This window comes from Pygocentrus nattereri, chromosome 21 (assembly GCF_015220715.1).
Source record: "Pygocentrus nattereri isolate fPygNat1 chromosome 21, fPygNat1.pri, whole genome shotgun sequence".
In the NCBI taxonomy this organism is placed as follows: Eukaryota; Metazoa; Chordata; class Actinopteri; order Characiformes; family Serrasalmidae; genus Pygocentrus; species Pygocentrus nattereri.
Window position 1 is genome coordinate 1,661,458 of NC_051231.1, and position 17,192 is coordinate 1,678,649.

Genomic DNA, 17,192 nt, shown 5'->3' on the forward strand with positions numbered 1-17,192 from the left:
AAGCTGACACACTGTATGCTTCATTTCGGAGACCCAATAAATTATTCATGCATTAATAAAACGTGGCTCTGTTTTCCGTCTACCAAAAAAAAAAAATAAATAAATAAATAATAATAATAATAATAAATAACTGCCCAGAGTTGTTTGGAGCAACACACTAAAGCATCTGCCCATGAACATCAAATCTGGGAAAAGAGGACACCGACGTGTAAACAATGCCTGGGTGCGTTCATCTGCTGAAAGGTTTAAAGGAAAAATGTGAAAAAAAAAAAACAAAAAAAAAACGTAACTTTATAGAAGATGCCATGACCTCCATGCTGGGAAAAAATACTTATATGCTAGACAGTCATGCAGAGACCAAAATAAAGCCCTTTGTCAGTGAATAAGTAAATAAAGGGTAAAAGAGCATCATAAAACATGAAGTAAGGAAAATAGAAAGAATTCAGTAGCTTCCTCTCACTGGCACCTTCTCAAAACGCCTTCCCTTGCATAAGATCATCGTTTATTCAATAAAACTAACATCTTCTACGGACCTTTCTTCATGTCATGCCTTGTGTGTATGTATACACACATACATACACCGGTCAGACATAACATTCTGACCCGTTTCTACGCTCATTGTCCATTTTATCATGTTATACCTGATCTCGGTGTATGTGTATATATCACATACAGCCAATATATGCAGGGGTCATTCTACAGAAACGTCCACTCTTCTGTCCTCCATAGGAGTCACTGGTGTGATCGATCCTCATCGGTGTTCCTCATAATGAAGGAAACACCAGAGACGTTTTTAATGATCAGTGCATTTTACAGAACATCAAACCACACGCTGTCCATCAGGGAACGTCCACTAAAATATGGAGTTTAATCCATTTGCGTTTCTATTTTTTCACAGTGACCTCAGAATAAAGTCGGTCACACCAGTGACGTCAGCTAGAAGCTTCATATGAGATCATGAGCTGAATGAGAAGATCTCTGAGAACTGAGAGACGCAGTGGACTCACCATGAGCTTTTCTTCATAGATCCTCAGAAAGCAGGTCAAAGGGGGTCGACTGACGTCATCGGCGTGACTTTTATTTCAAAATAAGAGACTTTTTGTGACACCAGTGACACGACGCCTGGGCAACTTTCCTTAAATATTTTATATTTATTTGGCGTTTGTTTCTTTATATCATTTAACTCATATATTCCATCGTCATGTAGAGATCATTGTAGTTAAAATTCTTCACACACGACTGTGAGGACGAGCTCTTCTGTGGTGACTGGAATTCTATGTGATTGATTTAAAAACCATTATTGCTAAATTGAGGCTCAAGAAGGTGGAATTGTTAAAATAACATTGTTTTATTTAAAAAAAAAGAATAAATTGTAACCCTACCATGTTTTTTTTTTGTAATATATCTATAAACGTTCCGGACGTTCCTGTAGAATGACCCATACATGTCATATTCATACGTCGCAGTAAAGATGGGCATCGCGGACATCAATACGCCGTGTTCCTATCAGCTCATACAGGACAACACTTAACAGATACATGAAGTTATACCAATATTTCTTTTCGAGTAAGACATGAGCAACGATATAACGATGCATGAAAGGAAGCTCTGTTGTTTTTCTGTCTTTTTTTCTCAAAGTCATCCTCTGGAAGCAAAACATGTGAAGTCACACTAAAAGGTAAATATGCAATAGCACAATTACACTGATTATGTCATTTGATTATACGACCTCTTCGAAAGCAAAAATAAATTTCTATGTTAAACAAATGAGGCTCTCTGTCACCGTCCCTCGTTCCTAAACATCATCTTTGGCAGGGAAAACAGTCACCATGTTAAAGTGCAGAATTTGACACAGCTACTCGCTTAAACTAGAAATCTCGCCACTTTAAAGTTTGCGTGATTATTTCACACCTTAACAGAGGAATCTACTGGATCTACCCAGGGAAATGGCTTCGATCTTACTGCAATGGCCAAATAATGTCCAGATATCGTTATAATCTTTCTTCCATACGCCTTTTCTTACGTAGGTCAGTCATAATCTCCATCCGCCTGCTTCAAACAAGGGCCGAAGCTGCTTATTTCTGCCCATTTGGCAGAATGAAACAGTGGCATGGCTATTTTTTTTTAGGTAATTTGATATTTAATTTTGACTACTGTTATCGTTAATCAGTGAAATACTTTGCTAAAGACACCGAATTGTAATACTGACAGTGGCAGGATAAACAGAATAATGCACATAGAAATTTGAATACTATGGCTAGTTTCCATAATACCTGTCCAATGGTGATCAACCATTCTTAAACACCGCTGTGTTGCTCTTATCAACCAAAGATGCCACGTCCTTCTGCCCTTACCCAGCACCTCAGCTCTCACTGCAGAGCTGATCGTTCAGATTATCCTAACTTTGGTTGAGTTTCAGTCACAGTTCCTCTTCACTCCTCGTTCTCCTCGTCCTCTCCTTTCGTGCCTTTGCTCCAGCGCTGGAAGCAGTGGACGGTGGAGGCCAGGAAGAAGCTAGCCATGATGGCTGCCACCGACACGGAGATGCCGGAGAAAATGATAATGAGGAAGTCAGTGAGGGTCAGCGTGACTTGGCACTCCCGAAAACTGTCCTGAGAGAGCTGACTGAGAGGCACGCGACGGCCGTCCATCGGTAAGGAGCACTCCATGCTCTCTATACCTGGGAGAGAAGAACACAAGTCATTGTCGAAGGTTTGGACCAAACTGACTGACAGACTGACAAAAACACAAACCTTTCAACTCGTGCAGAACCTTTGTTATGTAATGGTTCTCCAAACTTTTAAAGGTTCTTTACACAGAAACACTCGTTTCAATCATTCGACTCAAAATCCTTACTAGCACTTGACCTTCTAAGATGGTACGTTCTTCATAACCCTGAAGTCGCCTAAAGGTACTTCAATCAATCAATCAACCTTTGTTTAACCTCTTCAGCTCCTCGAGACCACCGGTGGTCCCAAACCGCACTCCGTCATGTTCTTCATAACGTTCATACTCCATAAGCTCCATTCAGAAGCTGGGCGTCGTGTGAGGCTGTAGCTCTTCTCTCCAGTCTAATAGACGGTGATGTCATTTTAAACCCTTATAATAAAAGAAGCTGAACTCAGTTTGTTTTTCTACTGAAAGTCGACCCGTTTTTCCCCAAATCTGGGCTCTAAACTATAAACAGACGGCGTCTCTTCAGTGATCTGCTCTGGAAACATCACTTTTAGAGAACAACACAAAGAGCGGCGCAGATTTTTGGCTCTCAGCAGTAAATTGTATGCATTAAAACACTTAATTTGAGGGGCTTTTACAAAGCAAAAAAATATAAATTCACTTATTTCATGCAGTTACTGAATAATTTGCCTTAAGATTTCAATTCAGATGGACAAACCAAAATAAACCCTGGAGAATAAGAGCTTAATCTCGGAATGTAGCCGAGTGATACAGGAATCAGGGACTGAGACGGCACCAATATACTGTTAAATAAAAAAAAACGATTAAAAGTACAATACAGTGAATTATCCAGTAGCAGAGCAGATGAAGATAAAATAAATAAAAACAAATTAATGAAATAAAAGACAGATGTAAGACAAACTGACAATAATAAAATCCGTTTGCGCTCAGTGACTCTTTCAATGTCCGATCTCTTCAGGGTTGTGATTTTAACCGTGATAAAAAGAGCATGAATTTAGTTTCCTCAACATTTAAGACCAGTTTGTGGCTGGAAAAAGTCAACTGTGCTTAAATGTTTGAAAAATAACTACAAATGGTGAAGTTCAACAGGAGAATAATCATGTTAGCCTCACTGAGCTAATTAGTTAGTTATGCAAATTTGTAATGTGAAACGGATTTTAGGAAGAAATCTGAACATAACACTAAACGCAAAAGCCAGACAAAACAACTGCCCATGCAACTGTCTTCCTGAAGTTGTACGAGCAGTCATGAATAACAGATGGACGCATTTGCTACTAGATACTAGCAAATAATAATAATAATAATAATAATAATAATAATAATAATAATAATAATAATAGGAATAAGTGACCCTTATTAGTCCCAGAACGGGGAAATTTCACCTCCACATTTAACCCATCTGGGCAGTGAAACACCACACACACACTAGGGGGCAGTGAGCACACTTGCCCGGAGCGGTGGGCAGCCCAATCCGCAGCACCCGGGGAGCAGTTGGGGGTTAGGTGTCTTGCTCGAGGACACCTCAGTCATGTGCTGTCGGCTCTGGGGATCGAACCGGCAACCTTCTGGTCACGAGGCTGGATCCCTAACCTCCAGCCCACGACTGCCCCTATCTAAATATAATCTAAAAGTTTTAAAATATTGGGCCTTTTAAAATTTTGTATTGCTGTTGCTCATAAAGAACTTCGTCCACAACGATTTTTCCGCAAGCTCTGCCGCCAAAGTCGATACTCGTGTTCACTCGATCCTTTGCCTCTCTGAAAGCTTATCTGATGAACTTCATTTGGGCTAAGACAGTAAGGGACCGTCTCTAAAGATGGCAAGCAAGTGGGCAGCACGTTGACAGGGCCTAATTAGCCCTAGACCTTTATTAGGATGGTCCTCTATAGATGCTCTACAGCTACTTAAATCATCAACAACCTTAATGATCCTCAGTTGATTATCAACAGCGTTATGGTTAGGGGCAGGGTTAGGAGTAGATGTAGGTTTTGCCTTGAGGTTAGGGTTAGGGTTAGGAGTAGATGTAGGTTCTGCCTTGAGGTTAGGGTTAGGGTTAGGAGTAGATGTAGGTTCTGCCTTGAGGTTAGGGTTAGGGACAGGGTTAGGAGTAGATGTAGGTTCTGCCTTGAGGTTAGGGTTAGGAGTAGATGTAGGTTCTGCCTTGAGGTTATGGTTAGGGACAGGGTTAGGAGTAGATGTAGGTTCTGCCTTGAGGTTAGGGTTAGGGTTAGGGTTAGGAGTAGATGTAGGTTCTGCCTTGAGGTTATGGTTAGGGTTAGGGTTAGGAGTAGATGTAGGTTCTGCCTTGAGGTTATGGTTAGGGACAGGGTTAGGAGTAGATGTAGGTTTTGCCTTGAGGTTAGGGTTAGGGTTAGGGTTAGGAGTAGATGTAGGTTCTGCCTTGAGGTTAGGGTTAGGGACAGGGTTAGGAGTAGATGTAGGTTCTGCCTTGAGGTTAGGGTTAGGGTTAGGAGTAGATGTAGGTTCTGCCTTGAGGTTATGGTTAGGGACAGGGTTAGGAGTAGATGTAGGTTCTGCCTTGAGGTTAGGGTTAGGGACAGGGTTAGGAGTAGATGTAGGTTCTGCCTTGAGGTTAGGGTTAGGGTTAGGAGTAGATGTAGGTTCTGCCTTGAGGTTAGGGTTAGGGTTAGGTTTCGGCTTTAGGGATAGATTTCATAAACTCTTTCACACCGAACCTCAAGTTCAGTTGAATTTACTGGGTATTTAGTTGAATGTTATTGAAAGGCTGGCTGAGCATTTATTAAGCATCTATAGTGAACCATCTAAGTTACATTCAACTTCAAGTTCAGTGGCACTGAATGACCATTCAGCTGAATGTTACTTAAATATATACTGAACATTTACAGTGGACCATCCAAATAAGGCGGTAATAAAGGCCGATGTTTCTAATTGAGAAATTCCAAATTTATTGTACATAACAGTTTTGATGCTTCCACAACAAATAAATTAAAAAATAATTAAAAATAATGCAAATAAAGAGTAAAAAAAACCTTCCAAGAGTAGACTTTCCCAAAGTTCTGCCTGCTTTTTGGTTCTGTGACACAGATTTCTTCCTGGAAATCAACAACTGAAACTAAATCGAATGAATTATTATCTTCGTAACCTTGTCGGTGCATTTCCACAGCTTGTGTGATGATGCTGCCCGCACCCTGATTAGATTTCATCAGTCAGAAATGAAAACACCAGGCTCATCATTTGCATTCTTATAGAGGGGAAAAGATGTCAGAACCCAGAAATAGCCCAGTTTTATGGCATTACTGCCTTGATCGGTCATTGTACAGGGCAGAAACGTGATAAAGCTGTCAGTGAGCAGGTCCTTCAGAATTTTAATTGGCTGTAAAACAAATGCAGCGACTGTTTTAGTGTCCTTCAATGGAGGATCCAAAGTGTAAAAGACTGTTGTTGCATGCGAATAATGATGTGAATCAAGGACATTAAGACTCGGGCAAATCTGCATCAAAGATCCTCGGGGGGAGATTGAAGTCACCGGTGTAAAACCATCAGGGAAAGGAAACAGTAGCTAGTATTCTATACATACATCAGACATAACATCATGACCACCTCCTCGTTTCTACGCTCACTGTCCACTTTATCAGCTCCACTGACCGTATAGTTCCACTCTGTAGTTCTACAGTTACAGACTGTAGTCCATCTGTTTCTCTGATACTCTGTTACCCTGTTCTTCAGTGGTCAGGACCCCCATGGACCCTCACAGAGCAGGTACTGTTTGGGTGGTGGGTCATTCTCAGCACTGCAGTAACACTCAATGGTGGTGGTGTGTTGGTGTTTGTTGTGCTGGTCTGAGTGGATCAGACACAGCAGCTGAAACTGAAGAAGGTATCACTCATTTAGCATAACTGATCAGCTAGGAAACCGTTTCCATTTCATTTCACTTTATTTCACAATGCAGGGGTGATAAAAGCTCGTGCTGCAAGTCTTGTATGTTCATCTTATAGAAGTTTCAAGAGGTGGTAATCCAGAAAAAGATCTTTAGCAGTAGGTCTGGTTAATGGTAATAAGGTTAGCTACTGGCCGATCTGCTACACGTCCTCGTGGGTGGGTGGGTGGGTCGGTCTAAAAAGGTCTAAACGCCTGTAGCTCCATCAGAATTTCGCTGTATTATCATCACTATTGCAAACTACTAACTAACGTTGATGGCCTAGCAGAGCTTCTCTGGTGACAGCTTACAAGGTCTGATATGACCGGCTGACAGCTTACAAGGTCTGATATGACCGGCTGACAGCTTACAAGGTCTGATATGACCGGCTGACAGCTTACAAGGTCAGATTTAATTGACTGAACATTGCATTACACTTTCCCTCCACTGCAAAACAGCTGCCATCACCCTTTATGTTTGAAAATCTGTTTACATCATCATCCTGTCACCAAAGATGCAAATGTGACAATCTGATCATTGACGTCGAAAGTCTGATTGGCTCAGTCAAGTTGAAAGAGATAAAGCCCAGCAAGTGATAAAGGAAGGAAAAATAATAATTTAATATAAAAAAATAATAAAGAAAAGGAAATAAATAAAAAAGATATAGTAATCAGTGTTAGAGTGATCACTGCTTTTATTCTTAATATATATATTAAAAAAATTGAACTTGTAGTTTATCAGTTTTTATGATATTCTGCTTTGTGCCATAACCATAGTAAAATCAATGGGATGCACAGCTTTAAATGGTTTGTGTTTCTAATCATTAAAAAAGAACACCACAGTGTCGCGACTGTTTAAAGAGGTATTTTTTCTATCATGGTTATTTATCTAGAGGTCGGATTCTAACTCATGTGAAGGCTGTGATGTGGAAGAATATGAGATCTTAATCTCTTTTTTCCCAGAGATAAACATTCCTCAAGGTTGACAGCTTAACCTTGTAATGATGCATCTCGCAAGATTCTGCCATGCTGCAACCTCCACCTGAGTAAAGCATGTCCAGACCTTTTTGGAAAAAACAGCGCAGTCAGACCAGGTGGCACAATATGAAACAGTCTACTGACTAAAATGATAAATTACTTTCAAACACACAAACAACATTAACAAAACATTCTAACAAAGACAGGCTTTAATACTGAACCTTCTGCGGTGATGAAATGGAGGAGAACCGTCATTGTGGGGATGTTAGTGATGGTCATTTAAATGCCCTAAAGACTGATTATGTAATAGCTGAAAATGATAATCCTATCTAAACAGGCAGATGTGCAAATGTAGGGATGGAGAGATTGTAAGACTGTATCTTGTCTCATTACAGCTGTGCACAGACAGACAGGTTGGTATGTAGGTAAGTAGGTAGATTATATGGCCAAAGGTATGTGGATATCACACTTACACTATATTTCCAAAAGTATTCAGTCACCCATCCGAATCACTGAACTCAGGTGTTCCAGTCACTTCCATGGCCACAGGTGTATAAAGCCGAGCCCCTCGGCCTGCAGACTGCTTCTACAGACATTAGTGAAAGAATGGGTCGCTCTCAGGAGCTCAGTGAATTCCAGCGTGGTACCGTGATCGGACGCCACCTGTGCAGCAAGTCCAGTCGTGAAATTTCCTCACTACTAAATATTACACAGTCCACTGTCAGTGGGATTATAACAAAGTGGAAGCGATTGGGAACGACAGCAGCTCAGCCACGAAGTGGTCGGCCACGTAAAATGACCGAGCGGTCAGAGGATGCTGAGGGGCATAGTGCGCAGAGGTCACCGACTTTCTGCAGAGTGAATCACTACAGACCTCCAAACTTCATGTGGCCTTCAGATCAGCTCAAGAACAGCGTAGAGAGCTTCATGGAATGGGTTTCCATGGCTGAGCATCTGCGTCCAAGCCTTACATCACCAAGCGCAGTGCAAAGCGTGGAATGCAGTGGAGTAAAGCGCCGCCACTGGACTCTAGAGCAGTGGAGACGTGTTCTCTGGAGTGACCAATCACGCTTCTCCGTCTGGAAATCCGATGGACAAGTCTGGGTTTGGCGGTTGCCAGGAGACGGTACTTGTCTGACTGCATTGAGCCGAGCGTAAAGTTTGGTGGAGGGGGGATCATGGTGTGGGGGTGTTTTAGTTCCAGTGAAAGGAACTCTTAAAGCTTCAGCACCAAGAGACTTTGGACAATTTCACGCTCCCAACTTTGTGGGAACAGTTTGGGGACGGCCCCTTCCTGCTCCAACATGACTGAGCACCAGTGCACAAAGCAGGTCCATAAAGACGTGGATGAGCCAGTTTGGTGTGGAAGAACTTGACTGGCCTGCACAGAGTCCTGACCTCAACCCCATAGAACACCTTTAGGATGAATTAGAGTGGAGACTGTGAGCCAGGCCTTCTCGTCCAACATCAGTGTCTGACCTCACAGATGTGCTTCTGGAAGAACGGTCAGAAATTCCCATAAACACTCCTAACCCTTGTGGAAAGCCTTCCCAGAAGAGATGAAGCTGTTATAGCTGCAAAGGGTGGGCCGACATCATATTAAACCCTATGGATTAAGAATGGGATCTCACTCAAGTTCATATGCATGTGAAGCCAGACGACCGAATACTTTTGGAAATATAGTGTTTATTTGATAAATGCATTTGGAATATATATCTTTTCCATCACAGTGATATAAAGTAGGCTTGTGAAACAGGGGACCTTCCAGGCCAAAGTGATGCAGGGATTAGTGTTTACCCTCATCTGACGCTCTAAAATCAGTTCATGACAGCCTTGGTAAGCAGCTATGAGATGAATTGGGTGTGTTTAATAAGGCAGTGATCTGAAGTCTGCAGTGTTTTGGCCTGCGAGGACTGGAGCCTGACACACGTGATCCAAGGCTTGAAAAACTCCAGCAGCACTGCTGTGTCTGATCCACTCAGACCAGCGCAACAAACACCAACACACCACCACCACGTCAGTGTTAAAGCAGTGTTGAGAATGACCCACCACCCAAATAGTACCTGCTCTGTGAGGGTCCATGGGGGTCCTGACCACTGAAGAACAGGGTAACAGAGTATCAGAGAAACAGATGGACTACAGTCTGTAACTGTTGAGACACTTGGACGCACCCATATATAAGTAAATTAAAACAGGATATTATTAAACCCATTAAAGTTCTGTAGCACAGATCATCCATCATAGAGCTGGAAATGCTGCTTCTCTCTAAAACTACCACCCAAGGGCACACAGCTCAGGACTCACTCCAAGAAAGACTGCAGCTTCTTATTTATTTCAAAGGTAGGCTCTACTCCATGGCTGCCCAGCCGCACTCCTGGAGATATACGCCCTGCAGTTTTCAGTCAAAGGGGAATGCCACCGATTTTTCACATTTGGGCCATATTTCAACACCAGTTGTTGTAATGTCTGCAAAAGTATAGCCAATTTATTTGTTTTCCAAAATGCTCAGTGAACCTAACACACCTTCTGCATGGTTTAATGTAATGCTGATAACAGTAAAACGGTGGAAAGTCTGAAATAGTGATATTTTCTCTGGGTATTTTGTGCCTTATAATGCCCTGCATGTATCAATCCACTATAATTAGCCTAGTTTTGCAGCCACCACCTGCATTTCTTTCACCACAAAATCAATTGCCATGACTAAATTACTAAATACTACTAAATTATACAGCCACTACTGTAGTTTTACACATGATGCTGCTTTCCTTATTCTGTTTCGATAACCTGGAAGACGCGCACTACGGCCACAGTGTTGACGTTCCTTCAGGATAATGTGAGCAGTCAATGCTGGCTATGGCTTAGATATTAAAGAAAGTCCGTCACTTTGTTCAGAGTTATTGATCCATACCAAGTCATTGATATCTTTGAGTCCTAAATATGCACTACTGCCAGCGAGAACATGGCCAAACATCTATAACTGTCATGTGAGGCTTCACAGGAGCAAAATCCCCACAAAAATCACTAGATAATCATGATTATTTAGTCTAAGGAAGATTAAGTGATCGTACCATAAACTACACCATCAAACGTCATTGCGATCACAAAAGCCTTCGCTGCACTAAAGAGATTTAGACGTAAAGAATTTGACTCCAAGAGTCAGTCATCAATATCAGCTGTCAATCATGAGCAATACTCAACACTCAAATCCTTCAAAGGTAAAAGAATTTACCCCACACCTGGTGACCTGGAGGAGGGAGGCGGTTTAAAGTGTTTCGTCTTTATTTTTACTATTCAAAGATTTTTTCCTTCACTGGCCTCTTCAGCCTCTTTCCCCTCACAGTGCCAGCCAGCTGAGATGCTTTAATAGCTAATGAACTAGTGAAACTGAGGCTCTATGACCGCTGCGGTCATCACTACATTGACCTTGTACAGTTTGCATATCGCTGTTGTCAAAACCTCACATCTCCATTTTTTGATATGATTTAAAAATGCCTGTTACTCTTTACATTGTATGTAAATTTCATGATGAATGGACTAAAAAATGTGACCTAAAATGACTTGGGAAAATGTCTGGTTCCATTGACTTACATTAAAAGTAAAGAAGGTTTTTTCCTTCTCCTGTAAAGTTGCTGTTTTGGAGGTTTTCTTCTGACAACAGCGACATGAAAAAAATGTTAAAGTTCCTATTGCTACGAGTTCCTGAACTGCAGAGCAGCTAAATGGAAGCAGCGTACAGGAATTTTCTTATCTAGATCGGAAGCATAGCCACAGGTTTCCACTTAAAAGTTTACATGGACTTTGGACAAATATTTTTACTGGGCATTGTGTCCAGTGGGATTTTAATTTATTGGTTTTGTGGAGTTTTTATTGACCAAACTCTGGTATTTACCAGCTAATAGTATGTATGTATGTATGTATGTATGTATCCATCCATCTACCTACCTACCTACCTACTAATAATGGGTCAAAATGCCCTGCTCATCAAATACATTGTTGGATATGTTGTTATAAATTATGTAAAATCAGAAATTGCTTCTGTTGTCCAAGTCAATACAATCCATGACATTCCTGAAAATTTGCAATAACAATGTTAAAATATCTGTGCTCTCAGAACTGGAAAAACACTGGTTTGTTTATTTTTTAGACGTAGCCTTATAGTCCACATTTTTTTATTTACATGTATTATGAGCTGCCATACCTTGTTTGCCAGACACACAGGTGCAATGTGTAATATACACCTTGCACTTATGTTTATATTATTTTTAATTGATTTAACATTGTCTAAGAAAATAACTTGTGGCAGTTAGTCCTTCAAAAAGCATGGTTGCCTGTTTGGGGAATTACCAAAAAATAAGTAACCAAATCCGAAGGTTATGTTAGCATTTCTTTTCTTATTCTGTATCAAAAACACAAAAAGAGCAAAACATGTGAAATCTGTGCATCACTGCACCCCTGCTGTCCATCTGATACACATAAATACACTGAGCTTACAGGCTCTGCCTGAAACACAGAGTTGGTGAGAGGGCTGTGCTGGAGCTATATTCAGCTCTGGCCTGCAGTTTGTGTGGGATCGCTGCTTACTCGCACGAATGAAGTGTGAATCTTCTCATATGCTGCTGTTGCTCACTATTACAGCGCATAATTCGTACGTTTGCTCTCCATGAAAGCATGTCACACACATTTCACGTAACATTTTAAGATGCACAAATCATCAGAGGGTCCATTCGAGCGGAGGATAAAGTCTCTGAGGCATTGCTCACTCACTCTCAATGGGACTTCTGACCTGACGTCTCCCCAACGTCACCACGGCGGTTCGTGTGTCACCAGCTCTACATCTGGTCATGGGCCACGGCACCTTGTATGACGTGATGGATGTAAAAGATGTTTACATTCATCTGCACTTCATATTTAATATTAAACTGCACTGTAAAAAGAAATACTCACATAAATGCTCACATATGAGCAACACCATAGCTGCTACATTCTACATTCAGGGTACTGGTCATAAGGCTTTATGACACCTACATAAGCTTGACATGACAACTGACCTAACCCTACATAGATGTTTATAAATGCTTACACAGGCTTAATTTTGAGGGTTACGTTTGCTAGTTTTGATCAAAGTCAGCTAAAGTAGTTTTTATGACAGATGATGCCTGTTGGAATATGCATTTATAAACATCTATGTAGGGCTATGTCAGTTGTCATGACAAGCCTGTGTAGGTATCGTGTAGCCTTATGAACATCGTACTACAGTAAAGTGTTGACATTTATTTTATAATTTCATTTTAAATGATCTTACTTTAATTTTCTATTTTTAATTTCAAAATAATTTTTAAATTATATAGTCTTTCTTTTACTGTCCTGCGTTTTATATTTCACTTTAACCTTTTTTTTCATTCGTAGTTTGATCTTTTTTTGTTTATGCATGGTTAGGACTGCTACCCAATTTCGTTGCACCCTGTGCAATGATAATAAAGACTTCAAGGATCAAGGATCTTGAATGACCTACAAACATCCCTCTTTGTTTAAGCCCCACGTTGCTCAGCAAAAACACATTCAGCTCACTCAAGCCTAAACCTGAATAAATCCCCAGGTTTGAAGACATGAAGGTGAAACGTTCTGATGGAAATGTTAACTTGCAGGTTTGCCCACAGAGACGAAGCTTGGTTCAGAGTGGGTGGGTGGGTGGATGGTTGCAGTAGCCACATATAACAGAGACTAATGGAAAAAACGGAGAGTGTTCCAAATATTTCTTAGATATATAGATAATAAACAGCAGAGAACACGAATAAACGCAATTTAACGGCAGTGTAATTTTATTACTATTGGAAAAGCAACCACAACAGCTGCCAACAGTTGTAATTGTGCTTGTAAAGCAATGGTTTCATAAATATATCAGGGCTTGACTACAAGGGTGCAAACAGAGGCGATGCAGCATCATCAGTGTCCAAAGAAAAACAAGCATCTCCAAAATAGTAACTTTACAGGAGAGGCTGAAACGCTCTTAACTGGACACCACAGCTTGCAAAATGGTAGGTCACTTATATCCTCCTTCATAACTTCAGAACGGTTTATGATACAGACAGATCCACATATCAGGACATTCACCAGATCAGCCCCTAACTATCAAGCATGACGTCATCAAGCTGTGATGTCAGCATCAGTGAGTAATTTGGTTCAGAAAATCACCCAAAATCCTGATATCACTGCTATGCTGTTAAAGCAGTGACATGATCCACCATCAGATCATCATCATCAGACTCTGACCCACCCTCCAGAGTGATTTCATCCACCTGTGACTGTCCATCAGCCAGAGACCAGCTCCACAACCACCCAAACCCACTCACTACTGTTACACTACAGCTCTGCTCTCAGCCTTCATATCATAAACAAAGGGTTAACAATAGTGACGAGATTCATACACCAGAACACTCAGAGGGACCGGCCGTCACTAGCCAGAGTGAGATACCAGCTCCAACATCACCCAAACCCACTCACTACTGTTACACTACAGATCTGCTCTCAGCCTTCATATCATAAACAAAGGGTTAACAATAGTGACGAGATTCATACACCAGAACACACAGAGGGACCGGCCGTCACTAGCCAGAGTGAGATACCAGCTCCAACATCACCCAAACCCACTAACTACTGTTACACTACAGCTCTGCTCTCAGCCTTCATATCATAAACAAAGGGTTAACAATAGTGACGTGATTCATACACCAGAACACTCAGAGGAACCGGCCGTCACTAGCCAGAGTGAGATACCAGCTCCAACATCACCCAAACCCTCTCACTACTGTTACACTACAGCTCTGCTCTCAGCCTTCATATCATAAACAAAGGGTTAACAATAGTGACGTGATTCACACACCAGAACACTCAGAGGAACCGGCCGTCACTAGCCAGAGTGAGATACCAGCTCCAACATCACCCAAACCCACTCACTACTGTTACACTACAGCTCTGCTCTCAGCCTTCATATCATAAACAAAGGGTTAACAATAGTGACGTGATTCACACACCAGAACACTCAGAGGAACCGGCCGTCACTAGCCAGAGTGAGATACCAGCTCCAACATCACCCAAACCCACTCACTACTGTTACACTACAGCTCTGCTTCCAGCCTTCATATCATAAACAAAGGGTTAACAATAGTGACGTGATTCATACACCAGAACACTCAGAGGGACCGGCCGTCACTAGCCAGAGTGAGATACCAGCTCCAACATCACCCAAACCCACTCACTACTGTTACACTACAGCTCTGCTCTCAGCCTTCATATCATAAACAAAGGGTTAACAATAGTGACGAGATTCACACACCAGAACACTCAGAGGAACCGGCCGTCACTAGCCAGAGTGAGATACCAGCTCCAACATCACCCAAACCCACTCACTACCGTTACACTACAGCTCTGCTCTCAGCCTTCATATCATAAACAAAGGGCTTTCTCTTTATATTGATATTGAGCTTTAAAAATGAAATATGCAGTAATTAAAAATAAAGCCTGTCTTGCTGTGTATCAGACTTTTAGGTCTCAGCGTGAATCCAAGAGGACAGAATATCAATAAAAAGTCCACACGTGCAACAAATATGAATAAGTATAATTTAGACATTCAGTTTAGACAGAAATGCAGCTCATTTCTTCAGTTTATTCTGCTAAACCAAAACAAAGCTGAAAAGCAGATAACGACACGCTGACTGCAGTTTTACTGTGATTTCTTCACCATGCTGTGATTTCCTGCTGGGAGTACAGTACCGGAGAAAAGTGTGAGGTCTTTTATACATGGAAACAAAAAGTTTCTCTCTTCAACTTGCCTTTGACGGAAAGATTTAATTAAATATTCCTGATCAATAATCAATAAACTAAATATTGGCATTTGGAGATGTGACATCGGCATCAGTGGGGAATTCGACTCAGAAAATCACCTAAAATCCTGATATTATTGCTCTACTGTTTGGCCTTCATATTCCAACAAAGGGTTAAAACAGCGACATGATAAACACTGATATGATTTCATCCTCCTGTGACCATCCATCAGCCAGAGATCAGCTCCAAAGTCACCCAAATCTCTGCTTTTACCTTTCATATTATAAACAAAGGGCTTCCAGTGTCGCGCATCAGCAGTACCTGCTCTGTGAGGGTCCATGGGTGGTCCTGACCACTGAAGAACAGGGTAACAGAGTATCAGAGAAACAGATGGACTACAGTCTGTAACTGTAGAACTACAGAGTGCAGCTATACAGTAAGTGGAGCTGATAAAGTGGACAGTGAGCGTAGAAACGAGGAGGTGGTCATGATGTTACGCCTGACCGGTGTATATTTCATGATTGTGTAAACGAACTGAACTTATTTGATTTTGGTTTTGATGCAGTGCAGGACGAGGTGCCACAATAGTGGCGTAAATCCATCCACAGTTAACCAAGTCATTAAGTTGTCCCACTGAGCGGTTCTGTGGCTGTGAGCACAGATAGCTAACTGTGTTGAGGAAACTGTGCCGAGCACGGTTTATAAGCGTTCCGCTCATGTGGAAAAGCCCCTGGAAAGTTTGCAGTCCAGGCTCAGAACCATTTCTCCCTACAGTAGGGAAACAGGCCTGACTGGCCACCTCGAAAATGGATTCAAGGCCCAGATGGCTGGTGTTTACTGTTATCTCTCGCCACATCATAGCTTATTATGCCACTTTCTGTTTAATGTTTCTAAAAAATTTCAGTTTCAGTTTCCATTTCCCAAGATTTTTCTCCTTATACTGAGTGTTATCTTACAGACTTGCTCAGAACAACTCATTAAAGTAAATGCATGCCCATAGGTAGGGATGCAGCTGGCATGGTGTAGCTGTGAGTAATTTGAAGAGCATCCCAGCCTAATTCTTACCTCAGAATTACATAATCTGTATCATTTGCATAACTGGCCCAGCCAAGTCTTTGAAAATCATGCTAATCTGCAACAGGATGGACACAGACACTAATCCCTCAACTTCCACAGAAAGCTTCTTTTGTATGATTGCATGTGGGTACAGGTCAAATACTTAATTCACAGGTTGAGTCAGACGGTACAACACCTACCGTAATGTCATTTTTAAACTTTATTTTTTCTTTCTAAAGCCTGAAACCAAAATCTCAGACAAAAATAATACCAGTGTTAGCAATCCAACTGTAACAGGCAGTAATATCCAAATTATACCCTTTTCCAAGCAATCAGATTTTACACTTGTGCACTAATGACTATAAAGAAAATTCAATTCAATTAAACCTCCAAAAAGGACTGGAACTATTTCCAGTGTCGCCCATTTCAGCCAGCGGTACGCCCTGCACTTGTTACATCCCAATTAGGGTGCCAATTTAAACACTTCCTTTTATATGTTCTGAATAATATTAGCTGCTCTACTTTCTTCTGGGAAAGGGACAGACAGATGTGTCAGCATCAATTAGATCTTTCACCTCATATTAGATATCATTAAGGGTCCTTTAAAGGGATGCCTAATAAAATCATTTAAACTGCAGTAGAGGACAAGGACTTTTTGGATTTTATTAAGACCGGTTCACTGCATTTTATAGGGCCCATATCCCACATTATCTCTGAAGGTCTGCTTGTGATGTTATACTTTA

The 17,192-nt window shown here is 41.3% G+C and overlaps 1 protein-coding gene across 1 annotated transcript in view; it reads right to left on the minus strand.

The window, feature by feature from the left end:
• Positions 1-2,117: 2,117 nt before the first annotated feature.
• Positions 2,118-17,192, minus strand: part of lrrc38b (leucine rich repeat containing 38b) — a 48,450-nt gene continuing 33,375 nt past the window's right edge. Inside the window, exon 2 of the mRNA XM_017717940.2 lies at positions 2,118-2,680. Coding sequence (XP_017573429.1) covers positions 2,433-2,680 — 248 coding nt within the window. The 3' untranslated portion in view covers positions 2,118-2,432. The remainder of the gene's footprint in view (positions 2,681-17,192) is intronic.